At 45.2% G+C, this 27837-nt stretch overlaps 1 protein-coding gene and 1 long non-coding RNA gene across 3 annotated transcripts in view; both read right to left on the bottom strand.

Moving 5' to 3' along the window:
* Window positions 1-25328, bottom strand: part of CMTM7 (CKLF like MARVEL transmembrane domain containing 7) — a 47548-nt gene extending 22220 nt beyond the window's left edge. Inside the window, exon 1 of one of the 2 annotated variants that reach the window (XM_019727740.3) lies at window positions 25097-25327. In XM_019727740.3, coding sequence (XP_019583299.1) covers window positions 25097-25255 — 159 coding nt within the window. In that variant the 5' untranslated portion in view covers window positions 25256-25327. Of the gene's footprint in view, window positions 1-25096 lie in introns of both variants that reach the window. The other variant, XM_019727741.3, reaches the window with a different exon arrangement.
* Window positions 12585-25089, bottom strand: LOC141567183 (uncharacterized). The gene is made up of 2 exons (XR_012489627.2): window positions 14154-25089; window positions 12585-12803 (listed from the first exon to the last, which is right to left on the bottom strand). It is a non-coding gene; the product is annotated as an uncharacterized LOC141567183 (long non-coding RNA).
* Window positions 25329-27837: the final 2509 nt, after the last annotated feature.

A 27837-nucleotide genomic window follows, 5' to 3' on the forward strand; every position in this document is an offset into this window, starting at 1 on the left:
CATTCTGAGAGCTCTCGGTTTGGGCTTCCCAGTAGCCATGCAATCTAAGATGGAGGAAGAGGACAAGAACTGTTGCCTTGGTGTTTTCTCCGCTACCCCTGAGCAGCTCAGCTTGGAAGAATCACGTATTCATGCTTCCTGGCAAGATGTCACTTGAAAAGAACATCCTGCTACCAAATATATCTATATATTGGTTTAAGTTAAATGTGGCACAGGTACGCTCTTCTGAGTGGTGAGCTCATACCGCCTAATGTGTGCTTTGGGACGACACCATCCTCCCACCACTTTGCTCCACTCAAGCTAGTAGCCCGCTGGTCGCAGAAGGATGAAAGACATGTGGGCACTGCTGAGTCACTCCTGCTACCCCAGCTGACCCCAGACCAGATCAGACGACAGAAGTCAACCCCCGGACACGGAAGCAAACTTGGTTCATGAATAGCAGAGCCAACCCTAGCTGACTTCAGTCATGTGAACAGTAAACACTTATTTATATGCCACCAAGGTTTTAAGACTATTTGTCATACAGTGAAAGCTAACTGATACACCTTTTTTTTTCAGAATAGTCTGGGTTTCCCTGTTAGGCAACACTAGTTTTGAAAGTGGAAAGAAGAATAAAGCTATTCATTCAGTGATTATTTATTGAGTACCAACCATGGTCCCACCCACTCCTGTGTTTAGCACCAGCGATACAAGGCTACCTTGGTTTCCATTTGGCCAAAGACAATCCTAAGGAAACATTGATGCAGGAGAAATAGTTCTGCTGCTCAGTATTTTGGCCACTGTCCTGGGGAAGTAAATACACGGAGAAGCTGTGGGGCCAGTCCCAGCAGGAGGCCTGGCATCCAGCCTTGCACGCTTGCCAGAAGTCAGTGGCTGTTGAATTTGGGAATGTGGGTGTGGGATGCCTTGATTAAACACCCAGGCAGCAGAATGGCCAATCAGTGCCAGCCTGGGGGAGAAGAAATTAGTCTGAGATAAAAAAACAACACAAAAAACCAAACCAACAAACGACAAAGAAAGTTCACAAAAACCATTAAGGGATTGTAAGCATATGTCACTGATGAAAAAACCATAGTGGTTAAGGATGCATGATTGTCATACGGTACCCACTGAGGAGTGGAGAAGGACGTCTGATAATTGGCCAAAAGCTGGCCTCCAATCAGACTAAGTCAGGCTGAACGGGAGCAATAAGGCATGGCTAGTAACCGCCGTAGGTCAAATAGTCATTTCATAAACATAATTATTGGTGGGCCAGTTAACCTCCCTGGACCTCAGTTTCCTCATCTTTAAAATGGGGATTATAATAAAACCTAGCACACAGAGTTAATGTGAAGATTAAATGATCTGATTCAGGCAAAACATTTAGACTAGCCTGGTGCCGCTCTAGCAAACACTCACAAATGTTAGGTATTAAAACTTTCAGAGGTATGCCGGGAAGAGTAACATGGGGCAATGTTTGAGAGGCTCTTAGCACAAAGTAGCACTTAAACAGTGATTCTGGTAAGTGCAGTGAGTTGTCCCCGGGAGACGAGCACAAGGCCTACTTAGACACAGACCGGTCCCAAAGGGTAAGGAGTTTCAGGCCCAGACACACGGGGACCTTAAAAGAAAACAGGGGATAAGTACGGGCAGGAAGCTACGATTTGTAAGGAAGGACGCTTGGGGGAGGGCGGAGGTCACGCATGTCTACTGTGAGGTGCACGTGTAGCCCTTGTGTGGACTTTTCAGGAGACAGAATTTGAACAATACAGAACGGAAGGAAACTGGAGGCTTCCAGCAGAGGGGACAAGGCAAAACAAGGCATCAGGGTGGAAGGACGCAGGGCATATTTGGGAACTGGTGAGCTGCCCATTTTAGGCAAACCCCTCATATGTGTAAAGGGGCATGATGGGAAGAGAGCTGGCATGGAACAGTGGGACATCAGGCTCTAGTGACATTATTGGTGGGCAATGGGGAGCCAGTGAAGGTTACTGAGCAGAAAAGGGCTTCAGCAGAATTGCATTCGGAAAATTCATCTCCAGGTGGACTGCAGACGGGGGAGAAGAGACTCAGAGGTTAGTTAGGGGGGAGGAGGCCATGTCCATCCTAGCAAGGTTCTGAGGACGAGAATGAAGCACCAGCCAGAGGGATGGGCAGGAGACAGGTGAGAGGAGGGCAGCAGGTAGCATGGATACCCAAGGGGAGCCTCAAGGATCAAGGCTGCGTGGTGCTGTGGGGAGCAGGACCCCCATCACAGGGCCCATGGGGGTGGCGGGGGGCCGACAGGAAACTCCCCTCAATACTTGGTAGGGAGGCAGCTACCTCAGATTCCTCAGACTGCTGAGCTGGCAATTCCATCTGTCCAAACATTGCCACATACAGAACCGTGATTAAAGAAAAATGCATCAGGCCTCACCCCTTTTGCACGCCTTTAGCTGTCCCCTTCTCCTGCTCTTGGACCCAGCTCTGGAGAATAACTTCCCAGAGAGGACCCTCCCCGCTTGCCCTCTGGCTGCCCATGCTTCTAGGGAGCAGAAAGTCTAGAACCTAGAAAGAACCTAGAAAGAAAGGTGAACCATCCCCTTCAGACAGGCAAGACCGCAGGGGGTCTATGGTGTGGACACCTCGCCCCATTCTTCCTCCTGCCTCCAGCTACCCTGTCGTCCCGTTCAGAGTTGTGACCTGTGCCCCCAGGTTCAGCGAGGTCATTTCAGGAGGCAGGCTTGAGCAGGCCCTTTTCTGATGGCCGCATTCTCCTTGGCTCTCTCACTTCTGAGTCACCTGAGTGCCAGGTGAAAACAAAGACCTTCCTTCAGAAAGTTTCTCTCCCGCTTGGCCTTCACTTATGAAAAATGACCTGGTAAGGCTGGAACCGGGGCACTCCCTGCATTTGCCCTCACTGGGTCTGCAGAGTCACCCTAGGGCCTCCTGGCTGCTGCAACAGGCCTGGTGGTGAGACAAAGAGGGCCTTTCAGTCCCCAGGAAGCAGCCCTGCTTCTGCCCTGGTCCGGCTGCCTTTGGAGGAAGCAGGGAAGACAGGAACATGAAGGAGCCATGAACAAAAGGTTCCTAAACAAAACCTCCTGTCACGAACCTGCTAATGGGACAGTACCACTCAGATGAATCCAACACAAATTCACTGTCCTCCTGAGGCCACAGGGGGGCTGGCATTTGGCAGGACCTCAGTGAGGTGAAGCAAATCCACTTGAATCTAGCTACTGGACTCAAGTGCTTCTTCCTAAATCCTGTTTCTGAACTGAGTTTCATAACTGCATGCTTTTCTAACATGACAGAAGAACAGAGAAACAGGTAAAGCTAAAAAGAACAGCCACTACAGGAAGAAGAAAGAAGCTAGGATTGAGAATAATCCACTAGATTCTTAGTATGTAGATGTCTTGAAGGGAAGGACTGAAAGTGGGCTGGGTCAGTAGCAAGCTTATGGATAAACTCTCTTCAGGCTTTCAAAACCCTTGACAAAATATTAGCATATCAAATTCAACAACATATTAAAAAGTATAACTGCACAACAAGTACCTAAAATTTATTCCAGGAACACATGGCTGGTTCAACATTTGAAAACTAATGTATGCACCATATGAACAGACCAAAGAAAAACCAAATATTACTTTTCTGCATCAATTGACGCAGACAAAGCATTTCACAAAATTCAATATCCATTCTTGATAAAAACTTCCAGCAAACGAGGATAGCAGGAACGTCCTTAAATAAAGGACATCTACAAAAATATCTACAGCTAACATCATATTTAGTGGTGAGACTGAAAGCTTTCCCCTTAAGACGGAACAAAGGATGGCCTCTCTTACCACTCTTATTCAACACACTTTTGGAAGCTGCAATAAAGTAAGACAAAGAAATAAAAGGCACATAGATTGAAAAGGAAGAAACAAAACTTTTTTATTTGTAGACAACATGATTACCTATGTAGAAAATCCCAAAGAATCTCCAGAAAAAGATCCTAGAACTAATAAATGACTTTAGCAATATCACAGGTTCCATGATCAATATACGCAAATCAGCTGTATTTCTATATATTAGCAATCAATGACTGAAATGAAATATTAGAAACAGGACTATTTATAGGAGCTGCCACAAAAGGGGGAAATATTTATTAGGTTTAAATCTAACTTTGTAGTATGCTGAAAACTATAAAATACTGATGAAAGAAATCAAAGACCTAAATGAGGGGCGGCCGGATGGATGGCTCAGTTGGTTAGAGCGCGAGCTCTTAACAACAAGGTTGCCGGTTCGATCCTGCAGGGGATGGTGGGCTGAGCCCTCTGCAAGTAGATTGAAAATGGCAACTGGACTTGGAGCTGCACCCTCCACCACTAAAATTGAAGGACAACTTGACTTGGAGTTGATGGGTCCTGTGAAAAACACACTGTTCTCCAATATAGTCCTGGAAATACACACTGTTCCCCTTCACCCAAATTGATATACAGATTAACACAATCCCAATCAAATTCCAGTAGGCTTTTTGGGTAGATATTGACAAGCTGATTCTAAAATGTATATGGAAAGGCAAAGGCAAAGGGGTTATGAGGCGGGGAGAGGGGCTGACTACAAAGTAACAACACAGAGAAATTTTTGGGGTGATGAGGCCGTTCTATATCACACTGTGGTGACAGGTATGTGATTTTATGCATTCATCAAAATGTATTTGACTGTTCTAGAAGTTGTAAGGTGGACTGTGGTGATGGTGGCACATGTTCTGTAAATATACTAAAAGGCACTGAATTGCATACTTTAAATGGATGAACTGTATGGTATGTGAATTGTAGCCCAACAAAGCTGTTACCAAAAAGCTCCCCACAAAAAACTAAAAAAAAAAAAAAAAGAAAAAGGACAGCACAGAGATGGTCTTATAATACCGTCAGACCATGGAGGGAGAGATTATGGAGATAAGATGAAACTCAGAGGCCCCACCCCTCACTACACTGTATAAAAACCTCACTGTGGCATTTCCACAGGGTTTTTTTCCGAGTTCTGACTTTTCTGCCCTGGAATTTCTTGATAAAACAGAAAAACCTTCCAGAAAAGCCCCTGATGTTGAATAGCACAGCCCCCAATACGCACAGTTCATCCATACCAGTGCCCGGGCTGGTTTGAACTTGCCAAGCAATTCATATCCACATTCACCTATATACAATGACTAGAACAATAGTGATGTTGAAAATTTCCCTTCTACGTCACAGGAATTTGAGACCAAGAAAACAGGCATGATTCACCCAGGGTTACTCAGCTGATGGGTAGCAGAGGCAAGAGCCAACTTGATGTTCTTTCCCCTTCCCCTCTCTGCTAGGTCAAAAATATGAGCCTGGCACGTATTGCACGCTCTACACTTAATGGTTAAATGAAAAAAAACAAAACATGTCTGCAATACCCTGAATGAGGGTGGATTCTCTCCTCATTCAGACGCTGACCTGTGCCAATCTATGTTCCTATCAAAGGGACCACTGCAGACTCATAGAAATAAGGTGGGGACATGTAAAGGGGAAAAGAGGATGAAGGCCTCATACGAAATACAACTATAATGTCCTAAGAACAGGTGCAGTCAATTTCTGAGGAAAGGATTAAAGATGCAAGATCTCACTAGGATACTGAAAGGAGGTAATAAAGTAATAACTAACATTTATTCAGAGCTCAAATATATCATATGGGATCTGCACAGCAACCCTTAGGACCAGGTAACAGCATCTTCCCCACTTTACATATGAGGAAACCAAGGCACACAGAGGTTAGGTGACTTATCCTAGATCTTACTCAAGCAGTGGGAATCCCACTGCCTCTTACTAGCTCTGTGACCTGTAAAAGTTACATAAGCTCCTAAAGCTTAAGTTTTCTGGAAAGTAGAGATGACAAATAGTATTCCTCTTAGAGGGGTATCTCATCTGAGATAATATCTAAAAAGCACTGAGCACAGCATCTGGCACGTTACGTGCTCTCCATGTACTAAATGCAAAATAAAACCCTCTTCGGGTGCATTTTCATTCTTAACTTTTTTATTATGGTAAATAATCTGCAGGCCCCATATCATAACATTCTTGGGTTACCATTTCCTCCTCCTAAACTGGGTTTTCTGGAAGGAGTCTCTTTCTGCATGCGAATTAGAAACTAAACAGAAGCGGCCACTTCATCAGCCTTCCTTTTCCTCCGAGTGGAGAGGATCCTCCGGGCAGTGCTTGCCCTTTGTTTTTCTTTACCTTTCCCCTTGGCCCCAAGGAATGAAGAACAGTATTGACTTAAAGTGGACATCTGTTCAGGGGCAGATGGTCTGTGTAATTTGAATATTTATTGTTTTAGTAATTTGTATTTTATCTCTTCTTAAGGTAAGAAGGCAACGAAAGGAGCTTTAGCAAGAAATGTCAAAGATGAAGGAAAGAGCAGAGATTTGCACCAACTAGGAACTCTGAGGGCAGTGTTGAAGTATCATTATGAAGAGCAACGAAGAAGGTGCAAACTTTCAAAGTCAACAAAAAGTTAAGAATGAAAATTGAACCAAGAAAGCTTAGGTTGGTCATTAGGAAGGGGGCGTGGGGAGTTCCCTAGAAATAGAGTCTGGAACAGGTTCCCAGCCCCCATGACAGTTAAGGGGCAGACAGTAAGTCAGGAAAGAACAAATAAATAATTACGAAGTAGAGAACCCCATGCTATGACTTCGAATATATACTGTTAAATGAAAATAGCAATGTAAAAATCATCAGAAAAAGCAAGGTGTCCACTTTGCAATGGAGGGACCAGGCTGACAACACCTGAGCCCATGGAGCAATCCTCACAGCATGAAAACAGAGATAACCAGACATCACGGACCTCCTGATGGAAATGCACACCACCACCCAGGCAGTGGTCCTGCAACAAACAAATCTGAACCGGATGAACCTCTAGATCTAATCTCCAATCTGCAGGAAATATAGGGGACCAGAGAACTTGTTAATGACACCACAGAGATAGACTCAGACACGTCTACTCAGTGGGAAGGAGCTCTAGGAATGAATGACCAAATTTATTCAAGAAATAAACTATAAGGAAAAGGAAGGAGGGGGAGGAACCTTAAGATTAAAAGAGACTTGAGAAATCTATGAATGAAATACAATGTATGGTTTTTCATACAATGTTTGGATCCTGATTTGAACAAACCAACTGTTTAAAGACACACACACACACACACACACACACACACACACACACACACCCTGGGGAAACCTGGACAGGATATCTGATGATGTTAACAAGTTGTTAGTTTTTTAAATTGTGACAATAGTAATGTAATTAATATAATACAATAATAATATAAAATAAACAATAATGGTCATTATTAAAAAGAATGCATACTGAAAAAGGAGTCTAGTATTTGCTTCAAAAAAAATCCATGGGACGGATGAAAGAAATAGCTGAAACAAGACTGGCCATGTGTTAATAATTGTTATAGCTGGGTGATAAGTAGGTGTGGAGTCATTATAATATTCACAGTATGCTTATGTTGAAAATTTCCTATAATAAAAACTTTAAAATGCAAGGTATAGAACAGTGAGTATATGTAGACCACGGGAACAATGTTGCCACCAGGGAAGGGTGTCAGCCAAACAGAGGTGTGGGGAAAGTTTATCCTTTTAGACTTTGTGAATTTTGAATTGACCATGTGAATTATACTATTATATATAACATCTATTATATGTTGACTCTATTATCTAATATTGTATATAGAATATATATCTTATATATTACCTGTTTTTTACGTAATTTAAGTTTTAAAAATAGTAATTACACAGCAGAGATAGCTAAGTGATATCACAATCTGTGCTCTTCCTTCCAAATTATAGAGCTGTGGCTGAGAAGTGGCACCTAGCCAGGGAACAAGGAAGGGGAAAGGCTATTGTGTTAAAACACTGATACGTGAGGGTTTATTTGTTACAGCAGGTAGCTTTACACTAATACGATTAAGAACTGTGAGAAATGCCCTGAATGAAAAGAACAGGGCGCTACTAGAGGGGTTATAAGGGAAATGTAAATTAGAAAACTCTGAGTGGCTTTATAATTATTATAATCTTATTATTATAATCTAATTATTAGAATCTTATAATGGTCAATTAATTGGTACATTTGTTCTGATGACATGTCACTACCCTTATGGACCATATTCATGCTGTAAATTAGAAATTATTTTGAAAGCAATAAAATAACATCCATATCCTATGAGTGAATAATCCCCTCTCTCAGAATTTGTCTTAAGGAAAATAACCTTAAGAAAACTCTCCTACACACTACAAAAAAAAAGGATTAGCAAAATTTTTTGGTAAAGAACCAGAGAGTAAGTATTTTAGGGTCTGAAGGTCATATAATCGCTATGGAAACGACTGCACTCTGCTGCCTAGTGCGAAAGCAGTCATACGCAGTACCTAAATGAGTGGGCGTGGCTGTGTACCAATAAAATTTTATTTAAAAAAACAGCTGGCAGGCCGAATTTGGATGGCAGGCTATAGTGTGCCCACCCCTACAAACGTTCAATGTAATATCAGTTATAATAGCTAGAAGCTCAAAGACAACCTACATGTTCAAAAGTGAACGGTTATTAAAGAAGATCCACGTAGACAATCTCACAATTATAAAGATTTTATAGCAACAAAGCCATGCTACTAAATACTAAATTTTATGACAAAGAAAATAAGAGGGAAGCACAATCCATGACTGTAATTGCTAGGAATACAGCCCTGAAAACTTCTATCTATACACTTACACAAAGACCCAACAGGAACATTTGTGGCATTTGTGCAATTGCGGGCCATGGGTGAATTTTGTTTTTTTAAATACTTTTTTGGATCTAATTATGTTAATGTTGCTCTAATCATATTTGTGTAATAACATGAAATCTCAAAAATAAAACGCTAGACCTATAAAATGCCTTTTGTGGAAGGCCTACGTGAAACAGGTAAATTAACATGCTCACTGCATCATTCATTCCTTCAGCAGTTCCCGTAAGACACCTGACAATGACGAAGTTGTCAAAGCCTGATAGAACCACTACTGACTGACTTCTGTGGCTAACAGCTCTCCCACACTCCACCAGTACCAAAAAGCCCATTTTGTGAACTCACCAAGACATTTTCAAACTCTCTACCTTCTCTCTCAGCTCTGGGCCTTTGCATAGGTTGTTCCCTTTTCAGAACACTCTTCCCACCTTTTCCTCCTGCGTTGCCCTTCCCATCCTCAGGCGTCAGCCTGGAGGTTCCTTACCCACAGCCTAGGGAAGACCTGTTCTCTGGGCTCACAGCACGCTCTGTGTCCTCCTTCATGGTGCTCAGCACCCTCGCACCAATCACACTTCACTGATTCAAAGATGCTCACTCTTGCACATCTGTACTTCCCTCAAGGCAGAGGTGTCGTCTACAATTGCTGCCGGCCCGACCACACAGCAATTCTGGTGCTGTGTGCCAACATTCAATCTGCCGACAAGAAAACTAGCAGAACGGGTGTCAGCATGGAAGAAAATCCCGGAGCAAGAGTGGAACACTCTTTGAAGCCCTGAGAACCAGAGGTTTTGTGGGACTGAGATAGTGAGATGGCCAATCGGGCATGTTTAGCATCATTCCCCGAAGCAGGAGTCCAAAGGCAGCTTATGAGCCCAGCCCCTAATGGTTTTCAGTTCTTTTATGGATTCTTCTAAGGACGACTGTATTGCTCACATTCTTGATGGCACAGAGGATGACAGTGTGTGGGTAAAAATACATTTTCAAGAAAAGAATTTAGAAGAGGCGGGTTCTGACGGCACATAAATTTTAAGAATACCTTAACTAATTTATTTTCCTTCACCAATTTTCCTTTATATGTATGTACAAGAATATATAACATCTCCATTTAATTAAGTCTGAAAGATTTCTTTCAATAATCATAAACTAAAAATTTTAAATAAGAGATTTGTGCCATCACATAACTAAACACATTTCCTTCCTTCCTTCCTTCCTTCCTTCCTTCCTTCCTTCCTTCCTTCCTTCCTTCCTTCCTTCCTCCCTCCCTCTTCTTTCCTTCCCTTCTTAGCAGTGCCTAAAACAATGGTGCCTTAGAGGTGATAAAACACACCTGTTTAGTGCCCAGATTTCCAGCCCAGAGGGGAGGGGCCAGATCTGTCTTGTTCACCGCTGTACCCCCCAGCAGCTGGCAGAGGGCTGGGACAGAGTAGGCACTAAATAAATACCTGACAAAGTGACTTGAAGTAGCCTTGGCCAGGTAAACAGCCACGAGTAGGACCACACCAAAGGGTTAGTTCCCGAGCCAGAAATAGAAATCTGAAAGTGAGCTGGCCATGTCTGGCACTCAATTCCTTTAGCCTTTAATCCACTACAGTAATGCCACTATTCAGTGTTTTCTGGTGTTGCTTTAAATTAGGAACCCTGTCCTGACCACTTGACAAATGGACAGACACTTCCCTCATCCCTTGGCTTATGTCTGTTTGCCTTGGCACAGGAACCAGGTGTTTTGATGGTGTGAGTCAGTGGAAACCTGTCCGCTCTACCACACAAAAAAGAAGGGTGTTCTCAGGCTGTACCTTTATCAGAAACTCTGGGTTGGGCACCCCACCCCTCTCCCTGCTGGGATGCCCACCTGCATCTCCTCTCAGCCTCTCCTGGCTCTGCCCGGAGACTCCGTGCTTCCTGGCGTGCCATCCTGAAGTGATGGTCTCAGGCCCCAGCACACATTCTGGGCCTACACCTCACCTCTCAACAGGCACCTCCTGACACAGCATTACTGTGTTTTCTCAGGAAGTTCCCAGTCATTCAAGTGCTTCATCCAGACTGACTTTTTTGAAAGGAGTGCTATTACCAGAGGCCTTGGCAAAGAAAATATGCTAGCATCCATCCATCCATTCATTCATTCAAAACAAATTATGAGTGCTTTCTATTTTCCAGGCACCACCTTAGGAAGTAGGCGCCCCATGGTGACCCAGACAGAAAGGTCAGTGCTGGCCCCACTGCAGTCCAGGTCCTCGTGGTAAAGACCCACCATAAATGAGTAACAAGTGAACAAGGTGATTTCGGCTACAGAAGTGCTGTGAAGAAATAAGAACTGGGCAATAGGATAGGGTGATGGGGGGGGGGGTGCTTTAGGTTGGAGTTAGGGGAACTACTTTAAATCAGGGGCTGGGGAAGGCCCTTCAGAGGCAGGACAGGGAACAACCCAGCAGGGAAGCAGGCAGTCTCTAGACTGGGGCTTGTTTCTGTTTCCTTATCTTTAAATATGAAAAAATAAGGTCTTAAGAGTCCTCTGCACACAACAGACAGAAAGAGTAGAGAATCCCGCCTCTTAAAAGCCGTGGACAGGAAGTGGCAAATACCACTTCCACTCTCATTCCATTGATGAGAACTAGCTGCATGGCCACAGTTAAACACAACGGCTGCAGGAAATGTGTCTGTACAGCGGTCAACTAGAAACAAGCCCATGCTGTGAAAGAGGGAGCATGAGTTTTTGGTTAACAGCTAAATAGCTCTACCCCTATATGGCAATATCTGACTGCATAATTACCATGAATTCAGATGCTTGGCAAAAAATGTGAAAAATAACAGTACCTAAGTCAGAGGGCTGCTGTGAGGATTCAATGAGGTAAGTCGTGTCAAGTTCCTAGAACAGGACTTGGTCGGTGATGAGGCCTCAGTAACTCTTAGCCATTGTCCCAAGGATATAACATTTGAGCTAAGCTTTTTTTTTTTTTTTTTTAAACAGGACATTCAGTTAAGCTCAATTTGAACTATTAACTTCAGATAGGAAGGTAGCAAAAGGAACTTTTGTGAAAACAAAAGCACTAAAATTGAAATAAGGTGTGTCATAGTCCAAACATGTTGTCTTTTCCTTTTGCCTTGTAACATATTGCTGCAATATGCTGAGAATCAGAGGGGTCCTCCAAGCCAACTGTAACATCCAGCGATGGGTCAGTTCTATCCCCGACTCTTCACAAATGCCAAGGTCAGGAAAGACAAGAAAGGCTGACAAGCTGTTCCAGAGTGCAAGACATCAAAGAGATATGACCACTGAACATAACGTGTGACCATAATGGGATCCCAGACCAGAGAAAGGACATTAGTGGATCAACTGGTGAAATCCGAATAGGGCTGGTAGATTACGTAATGGCACTGGTGTCATCAATTTTGTGATTTAGGTAACTATACTACAGACATGTAAGAGAAGATCCTGCTTAGGAAATGCACACTGATTACTGCTGGACAAAAGGGCATTACATCTGCAACTTACTCTCAAATGGGTCAGAGAAAACAATATGTATATAAATGGAAAAGGATTCAACCAGTGCAGCAAAATGTTAACAACTGGAGAACCTAGAGGAATAGTATATGGGGAGTTCTTTGTACTGTTCCTGCAACGTTTCTGTAAATCTGGAATGATTTATAAACAAAAAGTTATAAAAGGGCATATACACTATTTAGAGGCTTAAATCAAGCAGTTCTACTTGTTCTACTAACATTTAAGAAAATAGCAACTATATTTCACAAACTGTAGATAAAGCAGGGCTAACTTGACCACCTTAATACATATTTTTTAAGCTGCAGTACCTTATCTTTAAAGATTCTACTGGAAAGCTGTAAGTTTTGGCAATTTAATGGTTTTGCAGGAATTGGGGACATTTCGTTCAGTGCCTGTAGAAGGCCAGAAGCAGGGCTTCTTTGCAATGTAGTTTTCATCTTTTGCTTCCAACCTGCTGCCTGAGAATGACCCTCTGATGTTCTCTTCATGGTTGCCGTCTTTATATTTCCGTTGCCTTTTTCAGCAGAAATGCAAGGATTGCCTCTTTCTTCGAGTAGCTATTAAGGAAAAAGATGTACTAAAATAAAGACTGAGATGCAACTGTCACCCACCGTGGCAGAGGGCAGCCGTCACCTCTGAAATTTCATTCCTGGAAATGAGCAAAGCACTTCTAAATGGAGAAAACATTAACTGCCTATCATCTATTATGCTGAAGATTTTAGTGTCTGACCACAATGGGAAAGTCCTTAATTGGCTGTATCAGTTTCTTCTCGCTGCTGTAACAAACTGCCACAAACTTGGTGGCTCAGAACAACAGAGATGTATTCTTTCACAGTTAGGAGGCCAGAAGCCTGAAATCAGTATCCCTGGGCTAAAATCAAGGTGTCGACAAGCCTGTGCTCTGTCTAGAGACTGAGAATCCAGTCCTTGCTTCTTCCAGCTTCTGGCTCATGGCCACATCCCTGTGATCTCTGTGACATTTGCATATCCCCATGGCCTTCTTCTCATCTGTGTCACAAAAACACCTGTCATTGGATTTAGGGCCCACCCAGATAATACAGATAATTCCTTCAAAATCCTTAATTACATCTAGAAAGACCCTTGTTCCAAATAAGGTAACATACATAGGTTACTGAGATTAGACTGTGGATAGGGTTTCCCACCCGTGTTCTCAGGAATTTTTTTCGCTTTCCTGTTTGTGAATCCCGAGATACAAACTGTTTTCTGTTCTCCACGATGAATCGTTTCCACCAAGTGATGACCAATACTACCAACCATCTGGGTTCAAGGAGCCAATTTTCTGGATTTCCCGACCAACTTTTCTCGGGATTTGGGAACAGAAAAGTGAAAAAAATTCGAGAACGGGCGTGAATTCCCACCTGGAAGTCCTAGTGATAAATAGGAAAAATGTCTAAGAGCTACATTGTGAGTAGTGCGTTTATTTCCCATTGTGGGTATTACTGGGTTCAAGGAGCCGGTTTTCCCGATTTCCTGACCAACTTTTCTTGGGATTTGGGAATGGGAAAGTGAAAAAAATTCCCTAGAACAGGCAGGAATTCCCACCCAGAAACCCTAACTGTGGATATATATTTGGGGGGAGGGCGCACCATTTGACCCATTACATTTGAAAAGCAATTTTTCATCCCTAAACCACAACTGTATGTTGAAGTAACAATTACATCTATAAATAGGGGATTAATGTCACCACACACCATCACAGGAGACTTATTGTCAGCAAGGAGCTACCCATCAGGCCCAGGGGATGCATGTTACGCTGCAGAGCTTTTCCTCTGCCCACAGTGGCAGCCAGGAAACAGGACACACTGCTCAATAATGGTGACACTCGAGGTACCCTTGTAAAACCAATGTCACATTATCAATACAAGGGTCAGTGTTGCCTCGTTTACCTTTTCCAAGTGATACAACAGTATGTGTCAATGAGGTCCCATCTCTGAAATCAAATGCCTGCACTCCAGGAAACTTTTTCCGTGGTTATGGTCTTAGGTCCTTCCAAGGAGTTAAAAGAGATACAGTCAAATTATTTATACTACCATGACATTGCTTGTAATTTTCCCATACAGTTTACAGAACTAATTTTGCTCCCTATTGCTTTTATTTTTCATTCAGTAAACATTAATATGTTTTCCTTTTTTCTTGGTTCAAAAAGGAGTTGCAAAAATACCACCACTGTTGAAGCGGACGGCAAAAAGTAACATCAAAAGTCCTGTGTGGTCTGTCAGGCCACTGCCTGGTACTGCCCATCCACAGGACACCAGAACACTGATAAACCAGTTCTGCAGGCAGACAGAGGCAGCAGTCAGATTAGTATGTCCCCAGAGTGCATCAGCTTAGAGCCTCAGCAGCGATCACATAGGCAAGAAGCAATTCCAGTGGCCCCTGAGGAAGACAAGCCAGCACTCCATTGGTGCCCTGCTCATCTGGGTTCCCTTAACCAGGCCAGCACACCCCCTCCCCAGCTATGGCAGGGGACACCCGCTGCTAACTCCTCCCAGCTACAACCTTCTCATGATTTCCCTTGGACAGCTGCAGCTGTCAGGCTCAGAGTCTGTAGCCAATGAAGGGTACAAAAGCCCAGCTCCATTGCATCAAAACATGAGAGTCTCACTTTCCAGAGCTCCCTGCAAGGTCAGGCTGAGGCTAGACTTCTGAAACCCATCTTTGTCTGGCTCCTTCTCTGGCCCTTGCCTTCTTCCCTCACTCAGGAAATCAGGTGCGCAAGAACCCCTATCTCTGCTCTGCTTCCAGGTAAGCTGACTTCAACACTCCCTGTGATGGATGTCGGGAAATTCTAAGAACCATGCTGGTCACACAGGTCTTCTTGTTTCCTAGACTTTCCAGGCTCTTAATATCTTAAAATTATTGGGATACTGGAGCAGTGGGACTCTGATTACTGTATGAACACTAAGTAGAGCCTTTCTCAATGACAATGGATGTGGAAGACCCCTGAAACCGTCTGGGAGATGGTCACAAGGTGATGTTCGAAAAACAGAGTTACAGGGCAAATGAAAATATGTGCAAGGACAGGCAACATTTGGCCCAGGAATTCTTTTTAGGAATTTCTCTCCTTCTGTTATTCTTGTGTCACACAAAATTGTGATATGTATCAGTATCCAGTACAGCACTGCAAGATAACAAAAGATGAAAAATAACCAAAATGCCTGTCAATAGGGGATTGGTTAAATAAATGCACTGTAGTAAACCCATTGTCTGGAACACAATGCAGCGGTTAAAGAGAATGAGGATGACAACATTCTGAATGGATGTGGAATTATCTCCAAGATGGAAAGTTAAGTAACAAAAGTACAGAACAATGAGTATAAGTCAGTTCCCATCTGTGGTGGGAGAACGAACACACACACACACACACTCCCGAAGGATTGACAAGTGACTGGTATTAGTAGCAGCCTCCAGGGAGGGACAGGGGAAATTGGAGGATTTTCTGTACTTTCAAAATCTTAATCATGTGAATATTATCTTTCCAAAGAAAGTAAGTACAATTTTAACAACTGCACAACCATAGTTATTGTTCAAATCTGGATTTTGTTTCCTAGAAGGGCTCTGGAAAGAGACCAGGGAGGAAAGAGGGACAGCCATGAGATGGAGGCAGTTCTTACAAGCCTCGTGGCTGCAGAAAAGACTCCACACCAGTTTCCTCATCTGTGAAATGGAAATGCTGACACCTCCTTGGGACGCCGCAATGATGAGTGAGTTCTTGCATAGAAAGCATTCAGCACAATGCCCAGAGCAACAATTCAACAAACACACTTACTCCACAAGAGTTCAATGGCATACGGGCATATGACCGCAGCCCATATAAAAACTATATTATTATAAAAACAGCCATTATGCCTTCTGTCCCGTGCACTGCTGTTGCCCCATCTTTCCTTGCCAGATCTGATGCAGGACACATGGGCTTCTGAGGGGATATGAAATATCTACTGCTGCACACACTAAGCTGCTTAAAACAAGAGACATTTATCATCTCACGGTTTCCACTGGTCAGGAGCCGGGGCAGGAGTCCTCTGCTCAGGGTCACACAAAGCTGCAGTCACGATGTTGGCCAGGCTGGGGTTTCATCTGGGACTTTGGGTCCTCCCCCAAGCTCACGTGGTTGTTGGTAGAAATCAGTTAGTGGAAATCAAAGAGGATGAGGTCTCCATTATCTTACTGGCCGTTAGCCAAGGGCTGCTCTTAGCCGCTAGATACCACCCATTGATGCTTGCACACAGCCCTCCGCCAGGCCCTCGGCCAACAAGGCAGTTTACTTCTTCAGGGCCAGCAGGAATCTCTCTGCCTTTGGGAAGGACTCAGTCCCTCTTTTAATGACTTTCCCCTGATTAAGTCATGCCCACCTGGAGATAATCTCCTTTTGATTAGCTCAGAATCAATTCACTTGGGAACTTAATGACATCTGCGACATCCCTTCCCCTTGGCACATAACTACCCTAATCGTGGGCATGAATCCCACCACCTTCGCCATATCTGTTAGTTAGAAGCAAGTCGCAGGTCCTACCCGCACTCAAGAGGATGGAATTACACAAGGTTGTGACTCACCCTTCCGTGGAAGTCACCCTCGGGTGTGTCTGCCACAGTGGGCTAGCCTGGGAACCTGCTTGCCATATGTGGAGAGAGATGGCACACCATGGTGGGAAAAGGCTAGGCCTTGCCACACCGAGGTTCAAATACTGGCTTCAGAATTTAATGAATATTTTGAAATGCGGGCAAGTTACAAAACCTCTCAGCTTTTATTCAACCAAAAGGGGAAAACAAATAACATACAGTCACTGGAAGGATTAAACAAAGGAAAACCGCATGTAAAATCACCTGACATAGTAGATCAGACACTTAAATCTTAGTTCTCCTCTCTAGAGGAACTTATGACTTAAAAACAAAGCCAATACCAAAAGTTTCTTCTTAAGCCTTCCAGCAGCCCTGTGGGTTAACACATGAAAATGTTTTCCAAAATACTATGCACACACTGTCTGTTCAATACCCCAGTGAGGGGTTTTCCCCACTCTGGCTGATTTCAACTTTGGGTGAAATTGTCACTATTACTTGCTGTCACTTCTCATAGCACCTTCTTTTAGATTTGCTGCAACCTGTCCATCAAGGAGGAGCCAAATGGATAAATTACGGTGCAACTAAATGAGGGACTTGTATGCAGTTATCACAACATCATTTTCAAATAAGGTCTAATGACATGGGGACAATACTCGTGGCGTATTGATAATGAAAAATAAATGACCCAAACTGTCCTTTTCTTAGCTCAAAATCTGGACTCAAACTGCCTGATTCAAAACTCAGCTTCACTATTTTTGAGTTTGTGGCTTTGGACAGGTTATATAACCTCTCTGTGCCTCAGTAAAATGCAGGTAATGATGGGACCTACCCATCATGAGGAGGAAATGAGGTGACACATGTCAAACACTTAGCCCAGTAGCTGTCACCTAACTCAATGAGTCGTAGATGCTATTATTATTAAAGTATCACTTTTATCATTTGCGAGGACAAGTTAAAAAAAAAGACTTCTTTATAAACAATATTAGTATTGCTACCTTCTTAGGGGAATAAAGAAAATCTAAGAGGAAGAAGTGAGTAAAAGTATGTTGAGGTCATACTATATTTAGTAATTCTGCTTTCCAGAAGGTTCCAATGTACTCAGTACCTACAACCATTTAGTTAATTGCTCTTCCCCCCACCCTCTCCCCATTCCCTTGTGAAGGCACTCCATTTTATCCATCTTTAAAAATGAGGATGATACTGCTTTTCTCTCAGGGTTCATGGCAATCTTTTCTGTGGGTAATATGTATAAACCACTCCACAGACGACTTTGCTCTCTTTCTCTGTCAATCTGTCTGTCCTTCTATCTACCTAAAGTTTAAAAAAAAAAAAAAAAAAAAAAAAAAAGAGTGTGGCTGCTCCAGGAAAAGGAAGAGCCATGTCACTGCCACTGCTGTTTAAACACAAACCAGGTGAAACGCTGTCTCCGCAGAAGCATCTCTGTTACTGGTTTCCGCCAGGGAGCATGGGATGGGATTCCGTCCCATCCTCCTCTTCCTTCAGAAAGACCGGAGTCCGCTGAGCAACCAGCCAGCACTGGGCTCTGAGCCAGGCCACCGGTGCCAGGAGTTGCTAAGGACCCCAGTGAGGAATGTCAGGGAGTGAGCGGCGGGCAAGGGAACCACTGAGCCAGACTGGTGACAAAGAAAGCAAGCATGTGGCAGGCGGCAGGTCGGAGGAGGCTGCCACGGGGAGCACGCCTGGGCCAGCCCAGCAAGGCAGATGGCAGGGGGAGGAAACAGATGGATGTCCAGTGGTGCTGAAGAGGAAGCACCAGTGTGAGAGCCAGGGAGGAGGGGCTGGGAGGAAGGGAGCAGAGAGACGGCCTTTCCCCCTCCCCACAGGAATCCAAACTAACCCACACAGGGAGTCCCCCCAAGTGAGACCTAGGGCCCCTGTAATGCCGGAAACCCTGTGGGACACTCCCCAGACTCACACCAGACCCTGCACACAGCCCCGCTACCCCGCCATGCCCAGCCTGGTAGGCCCGTCAGCTGGTGCTTTCCTCAGTACCATCGCGTCTGGAAGTGGGGGCAGGTGGCTACTTGGGGTGCCCTGGAGGGGAATTCTTGCCAGTGGTTAAGTAATCCACATGCTCTGCAGCCTGAATAAATAAGGTCTTGCACCTGTGTGGTACTATCATTCTTCAAAGGATGCAGATACTGTAGCCATGAGTTAAATACAAGTGCATTTAAAAGCATTATGTGTATACTTGAAACGCATAATAAAAAAAGAAGCATCATGGAATTTTCTAGCCCATCGATGTCGTTCCTTTTCCAAATCATCAGACACCAAAAATATTATTACAACTTAAAATATGATTACTATCACATTTGGCTCCTTGAAATTTCTGGATGACAAAGGGACACCCATTAACTCTAGATGTTAAAAAGTCTAGACGATTGTCTAACGCCACCCTGCTCAGGAGGGCAAGAAGCATTTCATTTCTATCTTTGTAAAAGGTCATTGCCATTTACTCAGAGCAAGTATTTACGGGTTTGTACATTAGAACGTCTGTGCAAGGAAGCGCATCACAGCCTTGTTTGTACATGGGCAGAACTGGAAGCGCCCTGAGCCACAATAAGGTGGAAGGGGGTGGTCACACAGGCCATGGTACATCCATGAATGGCTACAACTCGGTTAAAAGCCAAATTGCAGATGAACATTAAGTGACATGAGGAAACATTCATCATATACTAAGCAAACAAGGCATTTTAGAAAATATACATAGTATCCTAATTTTGCAACAAACAAACAAACCCCAACATCCAAATTACGTATGTCTATGATGAAATAGTATACAATTTTACTTTAAATGTTAATCTCTGGGGAGAGGGAGTAGGAGAGTCTAATTTCTTAGTGTCCCAAAGTTTCTACAATGAACAGGTATTACTTTAGTTATCACGAATGAAATTCCTAACTTGTTTAGTGTTTGTAGTTTTGTTTGACCCCTTATGGAAAGTAATTTCTTGTTCAGGACTGGGTTGGTGTCAAACAATCTTAGCAGGGAGGTTCTTTGCTGCCCTTACCTCTCCAACTTCCAGGAAATAGGACATGGGTGGCAGGGGGGCATTTGGGAACCAAACTGGTGACCCCCTGCTACACAGATCTAAAACAGAACATAGAGGAGTGGACTGTTGTGGGTTACGCTGGGTCCTTCTCTACTCATCAGTCATTCACAGCTAGACCAGAGGCTGAGATTGCCCAGTCTAATTCCACTTGGGAACTGGGCTGTGAATTTCCAACATGTAGCCCATAATTGCCCTGGCCTGGAGGGTCTTTAGGATTCGCTCTCATGCCAGAAAACTTAGTGTACTCTTGCGAGACTCATCCATCCATCCAGCCTGGCTAGGCTCCTTCAGTCTTATTTCAGACAAAACACCTCTTTAGGATATTAAGTAGGTACAATGCCCTCATTACTATCCTGAAATGAATAAAATGTATACCTAATATGATCCTAATCCCTGCGACAACCAAGAGTTTCCACAAAGTTCCAAAATGACCCGCAAGGGGCAGTGCAGGCTGAGAACCAGAATTTCAGTGGTGGGTTGATACTGGCATGATACTTCCCAGATACTCTTAGAGTAAGGGCCATACCCCCACCAAGACCTGGCAGGCCTGGGGAGTCTAGTCCCTGCATATTTCTCCAGTCTCACCCATGCCACTCCCACCTTTGTTCCCTCCACTCCAACCATAGCAATACTCCTTCCTCCAGACTCAGAGCCATTGTGTGTGCTTTTCCTTCTTCTGGTAATGCTGTTCCCTCATCCTTCAAATACCCCTTCCTCAGAGAAGCCCTTCCTTACCTCCCAGACAGGTCAGACCTCCTAGTTAATGTTCTATATACAGAGATACTGCATACCTCTCTTTCATAACCTTTATCACAGTTTACAATTGAATATTTATAATCATTTGATTAATGTTTATTTTCCCTAGTAGAGTATAAAGAGGACAGGGGCTGATCTGTCTTGTTTGCTCTTCGTTCCCCAGTACCCTAGCATGCAGTGGGTGCTCAAATACCTGCTGAATAAATAAATGAACCTTCTGGAAGACATTTCGGTTTCCATCTTTGCTGCCTGTGAAACTACAATCTGATTCTCCTTCCATATTATGGTTCTGCAAATGTCAGTCTGGTTTTCTGCACAGGCTGAAAGGGTCTATCTTATTTACTGCTATATTCCACCTGCTTCACACAGAGTTAAGAAGATAGCAGATGCTCAGTGAATGAGACGAAGCTTCATGGGGTAGGAAGGTTAAGAATTGCATAAATATTGGCTCAGGTCTTGCTGTATCTTCTTCCTTTTTACCTACCCCCCTCCCCAACATATCACTTCTCCCCATCTTAACCATACTGAATAGGGGCATTTGAAAGGTAAGTGGGGCACTCCCAACCAGACAAACTCATACTCATCTCTCAAGTTTCACCTCAAATGTCACCTTTGTCTTCCCTCCGTCCTTCCTCTCTAATGTGGGCAATCAGCAGAGCTTTTATCTCCCTGACCAGGCAGTTTTGGTATTTATCTGTCTCCTCAGCAGAACCACCGACTTCTTGAGAGCAAGGGCTTTGTCACAGTCATCTGTTTCTGCAGAAATGGAAACGAATGTGCCACACCTAAATGCATGCTGAATAAATGAACCGACTGATGAGGAGTGCTGGGAAGGCCGCAAGCAAGGGCATCCCTTCCAGCTCAGACCCCTCAGGTACCCAGGTGATGCCAACAGACCTGGCTCTTCAGTGCAGACTCTGTGAGGTTCCAGGTGGACGTCCCTTCTTCTAGTAGTGAACATGGACGGGCGCTAAGGGAATGTCCTGATGTGTAGCTGTGGCCCTCCCACATCCAATGGCTTCACGTGGAATCCCCCCTGCACACCCCCAACTCTTCCCTAGATCTATTTCTTTTTAACAGCTTTATTGAAATACAATTCAGACATTTAAAGTGTACAGTTAAATGGTCTTTAGTATCTTCACAGAGTTGTAAAACCATCACCACAATTTTAGAATATTTTCATCACCTCAAAAAGAAACCCCGTACCCATTAGCAGCCACTGCCCATCACTCCACAACCCCCCAGCGCTAAGCAACTGCTCATCCACTTTCCGTCTCTATAAATTTGCCTATTCTGGACATTTCATATATGTGGAATCATATATTGTGGCCGTTTGTGTCTGGCTTCTTTCACTGAGCATAATGTTTTCAAGGTTCGTCCACGTGGTAGCCTGTTTCAGGACTTCATTCCTTTTTCTGATGAATAATATTCTATTGTGTGGATAGACCCCATTTTATTTATCCATTCAGCAGTAAATGGGTTGTTTCTACTTTTTCGCTATGATGAATAATGCTACTGTGAACCTTCACGTACGAGTTTTTGTGTGGACATATGTTTTCATTTCTCGTGAGTATATACCTATGAGTGGAATTTTTGGGTCATGTGGCAATTTTATGTTTCACAGTTTGAGGAACTACCAGACTGTTTGCCAAAGTGGCTGTACCATGTTACACTCCCGCCCACAGTATAGGAGGATTCTGATTTCTTCCCATCCTCCACATCCTTGCTGCTTGTTGCTACGTGTTTTTAATTGCCGCCATCCTATTGGGTGAGAAGTGGTATTTCACTGTGGCCTTGATTTCCCTACGTCTATTAACAAGCAATAGCTCTGCAGTCTTCTGGGGATATAGGCCAGTCAGGCTTGGGTGGGCCCCACTTCTGCTGCTGACAGCTGTGTGACTTCAGTAGCTCAACCTTTCCACCGGTTTCCTCATTTGTCGAACACGTTACTTCACTGGATTCTTAAAAACATTTAATGACACATCCATGGTATATAGTATGGAATTCCTAGCACATTATCAAGAACAATGGTAGGGCTCAAAAAAGATAGCTATTAACAACAACAAAAATCTCCAGTCCCTTTGATTCAACAAGTGTGACTGTATCTCTAGTTTAAAGAGGAAGGCCAAAGAAACTAAACTATCACAGCCACAGGATTATACTCACTGAAATGACACGTCAAGTACCAACATTCACTTAGAAACTCACTGTCTTCCTATTTTCTCACCTCACTTTCCGATAGAGGTGGACCCAAGAAAGGCCCAAAGCAAAGAAAGGAAGCTGTTCTCCAAAGGAATAGCCTTTTCAATGATTTCTTAAGGTTAAATATGTTGAGAGGTTCATTGATCAGACCATGATGAAAACACTTTACAGGAAGTCTAGGGCAGAAGGGTCAGCCTGTTCAGGATGAGAGTATCAGTGGTCAAAATGAGACCCATAGGCGCCCAAAGGTGGCATCCTTTTAGCTGCTTCTGCCCTCCCCCAATGTTTAAACACGGCTATGCATTTTCTAGGAGAGAAGACAAGTAAACATCAAACGCCTAAGCAGGTGCCCCAGAAAAGAGGAGGAGGAGAATGGGGAGGAGTTAGACAAGAGGCCCAAGTAGAGTCCTAAATAGTCTCTCTGTTGCAACATGACCACCCTGCAAGGGCAACTTCACTCCCAAGGGATCTGCTCAAACCAGCCTGCTGCCACAGAGGGTTCCCCAGGGAAGGAAGAAGGTGTAAGAATACCCTGGGCATAGTTTTGCAGGGGCGCACAGAGAAGCAACTCTCTTAAGTCTTTGTTCTCTTCTTTGGAACAATAGGCCCCATCAATGTCATCTGCAACCTGTTACAAGGACCACAGGTGAGACGTTAACTGAGGAGCTTAAAATGAAATGGTGGTTTCTCTTCTCGTCTTTGTCCACCAAACTCACAGACCAACACGGAGCCTTCTCATCCCCAATATCTTTGTCCATCAAACTCATGGACCAAGATGGAGGCCTCTGATCCTGATCTCTGTTCACCAAACTCATCATTTGACTCAGGTACAAGTATGTCTTCCAATGCTCAGGTAGGACCTGTCTCACCCAACCCATCTTTTAAGGATGGGAGGTAAGCTGGTCCCTTCTGTTTGATGAGATCTCAGCCTGAACCAAAAAAAAATGCCTTGCCCAAAACCAACACTGCTCAGTACAATTTTTTGTTGTTGTTGTTAGTAGTGGCTAACATACCTCTACTTCCTAATTTTTGGTCCATCTGGACACCCTTCTTAGAGAAAAGGGAACTCAGTCCCCTGCCCTTCAGATCTGACCCAAGCAGGAAATGAGACCCCCTCTACATGCACCAGAATAACAGGGCTATGAATGTATGGGCAGCTCTCACCCAGTGTCCAGCCCCTTGCGGCTGGTCCACCTTAGCAGGCCCTAGTTTCTGGGGCTCTGACTTTGCTCCTATCCCCTCATTCCTTTCTCCACATCACTCTTCAAAATGATACCCCCCCCCCACACCCAACATTCTTGCTGCAAACATTACACACATTGAGTCCAACTTACTTTCAAAACACACTGAACTAACGGGAAAGGTGTTTAAGATCAAAATTTTTTTAAAAAGAAAATGAAATGGAAGGGAGAAGAGTGGGGAACACGAGAACTGTTTGGGAGATCTGTTTGGGAGCTCTGCCCTGGTGGGAGACCCCTGCCCTGCACAGGTCACACTCAGAGCGCAGACCTTCATCCTGTCTGGCTCCACAGGTGACTCCCATTCAGGCGACCCCACCTCCCCCTAGTAAGTACGGGCTCCTCAAAACTGGCCTTCCCCATTGATCACCCGCCTTCCAGCGGTCCCCTAAGCCCCGGGCCCTCCCCTGGAACTTGAAAGGGCAGAGGACCAGGACGGCTGCCCTAGGGTCCCAATTCTTTCCCCACCCTGGAACGTGAGACCTTCGGACCCCCTCCCTGGGGCGAAAGGGCGCCCAAAGCAGGGAAGCCCTGCGCGCTGGATTCGGAGAAAAGAGGAGGCCGCGGCGGGTGAGGAGGTCGGGTTTCGCTGCCTCAGCGCCGCCGCCAGGGCGACTCTTCCGCCCCCGGCTTGGGTTCGAAGCGGCGCGGCCCAGAGAAGAGGAAGGAAGACGAAAAATGAAGTTCTGCCCGCGGTTTCTATCAGGAGGTGGCTGAGGCCCCGCAGAGGGGTGGCTGGTAGAACCTGGGACCCTGGAGAGGGGTCCACGGGGGCAACGGCCGGGGGGTGGGACTGAGCTCCAGGGCGGGGGCTGCACACTCAACTTTCCCGGGGGAAGCCTTCCTCCAACTTGACTTCAGCGGCGCCGTTCCCCGCCCGCCAGGGGCTCGATGCTCCGGCGGGTTCCGTCCGGCTCCAGCCGCCTGGCGCGTCCCCTCCCGGGACCCCTTTACCCTGGGCCACTCCGTCTGACCCGGCCCCGCTCCCCGGGCCTCTCTTACCATCTGCGCCACTTTCAGCAGGGCCCCGTGGGTGCGGGGGTAGACGGGGTCCAGCAGCCCCTCGGAGGGGCTCGCGCCCCGCTGCCCCGCGCCGGCCCCGGGTCCGAACGCGCTGCCGCTGCTGCACGTGGTGCGGACGAGCCCGGCTCCGTGCGACATCGCGCGGCCCCTGCCCGCCGGCCGCCTCCCGCGGCCGCGGCCGAGGGGCCAGATAAGGCGGGGCGGGGGCGGGGCGGGGCGGGGCGGGGGCGGGGCCGGGCCCCGGGCGTGCGGGCGGCCCGCGGCGGGGAGGGCGGGGCGCACGCGTCCTCTGCCCGCGCGGGAGGCGCCCATCCAGCTGTGGCTGGACAGACCCTGGGAGGGGCTGGCCCCACGCTTTCTCGAAAGGTAGCGCCCTCGGAGATGCGCGGAAGTTGGACCGGAGGGAGGCGGAAAACGGACGCCGTGGGCTGCTGGGTCTGAGCCTCCTGGGATGATGTGTGGGTGCGGATGTGTGCAAAGAGCGTCGTTATTGAACTATGACTTACATACACTAAAATGTCCAAACCTTCCATGTTCAGCTCCGTTAACTTTTCTGTACCTACACCTGTGTAACCATCACCCAGATCAACAAATAGAACACGCCAATACCCCCAAAAGTTCCCTTGTGTTTCTTCTCAGCCTACCTTCCCTCACCGCACCCTTTTGCCCCCCAAGCCTCCGGTAACCGTGACATTCTGCTTTTTTCACTATAGATTAGTTTTGCTTGCCCTTGGACTTGACATACTTGAAATAGTACAGAATAATCTCATTTGTGTCTGGCTTCTTTCACCCAACACATTGCATTTGCAACTTCATCTTGTTGTACCCAGTGAAACTGTGATGAGCATTCTGGTAAGATCTTTTGGTGGACATAAACTTCCATTTCTTTGGGGTAAATACCTATGAATGGACTTGCTGGGTCGCAGGGTGAGCATATGTTTACTTCTATTAGAAGCTGTCAAAGTTATTCAAGTGACATACTATGCTCCACTCCTTCTGGGTTATTTTTTAAATGAAGACAGGCCCAAGCAGGGCTACCACAATGAGAGACATTATCAGTGTTCCTTTTAAGCAGAGTGTCCCTGTGGCCAAACTTGTAACTTCATTTGGAGATAACATTCAAAAAAAAAAATCTCTGTGAGATTATTGGATGCCAGTGCTATCCTGTCATCAGAAGACGGTCATTACTGCAGCAGTCTTGATCATTCTAGAATGTGGAGATACTCATGCAATCTCTGTCTGGACAAGTCTCCCAGGCAATTCTCGTGAACACTCAAATTTGAGAACCAATTATTGCTGAAGTTGAGACATTACACTATTTTCTCTATTTTTGTGTATATTTATTAATTTTCATGACCCCCTCCCTCCGCAAATTGCCTCTAATATCTGACTTCTCCTTAGACAGCAGTCACAGGGCTTGGTGCCTCCATTTCTTTCTCTGTAAAACAACAATCATTGCACCTACGGGCTGCTGTGACGGTGCGATCAGACGGCAGGAGTTCTGTACCCTTTCCAACTCTGTGCCCCCAGGCATGAATTGGCATCGCAGATTATTTTTCATGTAGATATATATTTTCACTGTACTTGTCCCAGGCTTCAAAACCCGCAGTGCACATGACAGGGAGTCTGTTGAAGTGAAGGCTTCAGGGAAGCAGAAAAACCAAGCGCTGGATAATTTCTCCTCCTCCGAGGGGAGACTTCATCTAGTTCTCCAGTAATCTTCTAAATCAGTGATTTTCAACATATGCTCCCCAGACCAGAAGCACCCAGAATTCATAGGAAATGCAAATTCTTGGGCCCCACCCAGACCTGCTGAATCAGAAACTCTGGGGGTGAGGCTCAGCAATCTGCATTTTGAAAAGCTGTCCCCCCACCTCCCACATGATTCAGATGCATGCTGGAGTTTCAGAACCACTGTCATTTCCTGAGCCCCCTAGAATTGAGGCTTTGCTGGGTTTCTCTGACTGCTGTGGGTCATTGTGCCATCAGTGCAGATAGGAAATCATCGCTAGTGGTGGCCACTCTGTGCTAATGATTTTATCATGATCATGTAAGAGCTTAAGCAAGATGGTTGGGAATACAAGGGCCATGTGCTGGCCTGGTGTTCAAGAAAAGGCTCTACCAATTATACCTGATGCCAGCTACACTGAGATGTCTACACTGGTGTGATGCTTTCTTGGTGTGAAGGGCTGCCCCTTAGGGGAACAAGCGCTTGGGCAAAGGACTCCATAGCCCCCTTTAAAGATTTCATACTCTAAGATAGAGCAAACCAGATGGGTGGTCTCTGAGTAGCTGGTGAGAATTCAAGAATTTCCAGGTTCTTCTCTGTTCATCTACCCTGAAGGGGTACAGGTTCCAAGGCTTCAATTAGAATGTGACTGTCTGACCACAACTCATTTACACTAATGGGATGATGATACTATATCTGGTCAGATAGAATAAAAAAATAATAAAATAAGAGTTGACTCCGTTTAGTGACAACTGTGGTTGTCACTTGGTTGCGAGTGACAGAATCTAAACTCAAGCAAAAATAATTCACTGGCTTATATAACCGTGGTATGCAGATGTGAAACCTATTTCAGACATGGTTGGATCCAGGTGCTCATATCATGCAGTCAGGACCTGTGTCTCTTGTCTTCACCCTCCTCTGTGTTTGCTTTACTGTCAGGCAGGCCCTCTCATGACTTAGGGCATCATAGGCTTGGATATTATCCCAGTTA

The sequence above is a fragment of the Rhinolophus sinicus genome, chromosome 5 (genome assembly GCF_057876585.1).
Source record: "Rhinolophus sinicus isolate RSI-liver-muscle chromosome 5, RSI-T2T, whole genome shotgun sequence".
NCBI lineage: Eukaryota > Metazoa > Chordata > Mammalia > Chiroptera > Rhinolophidae > Rhinolophus > Rhinolophus sinicus.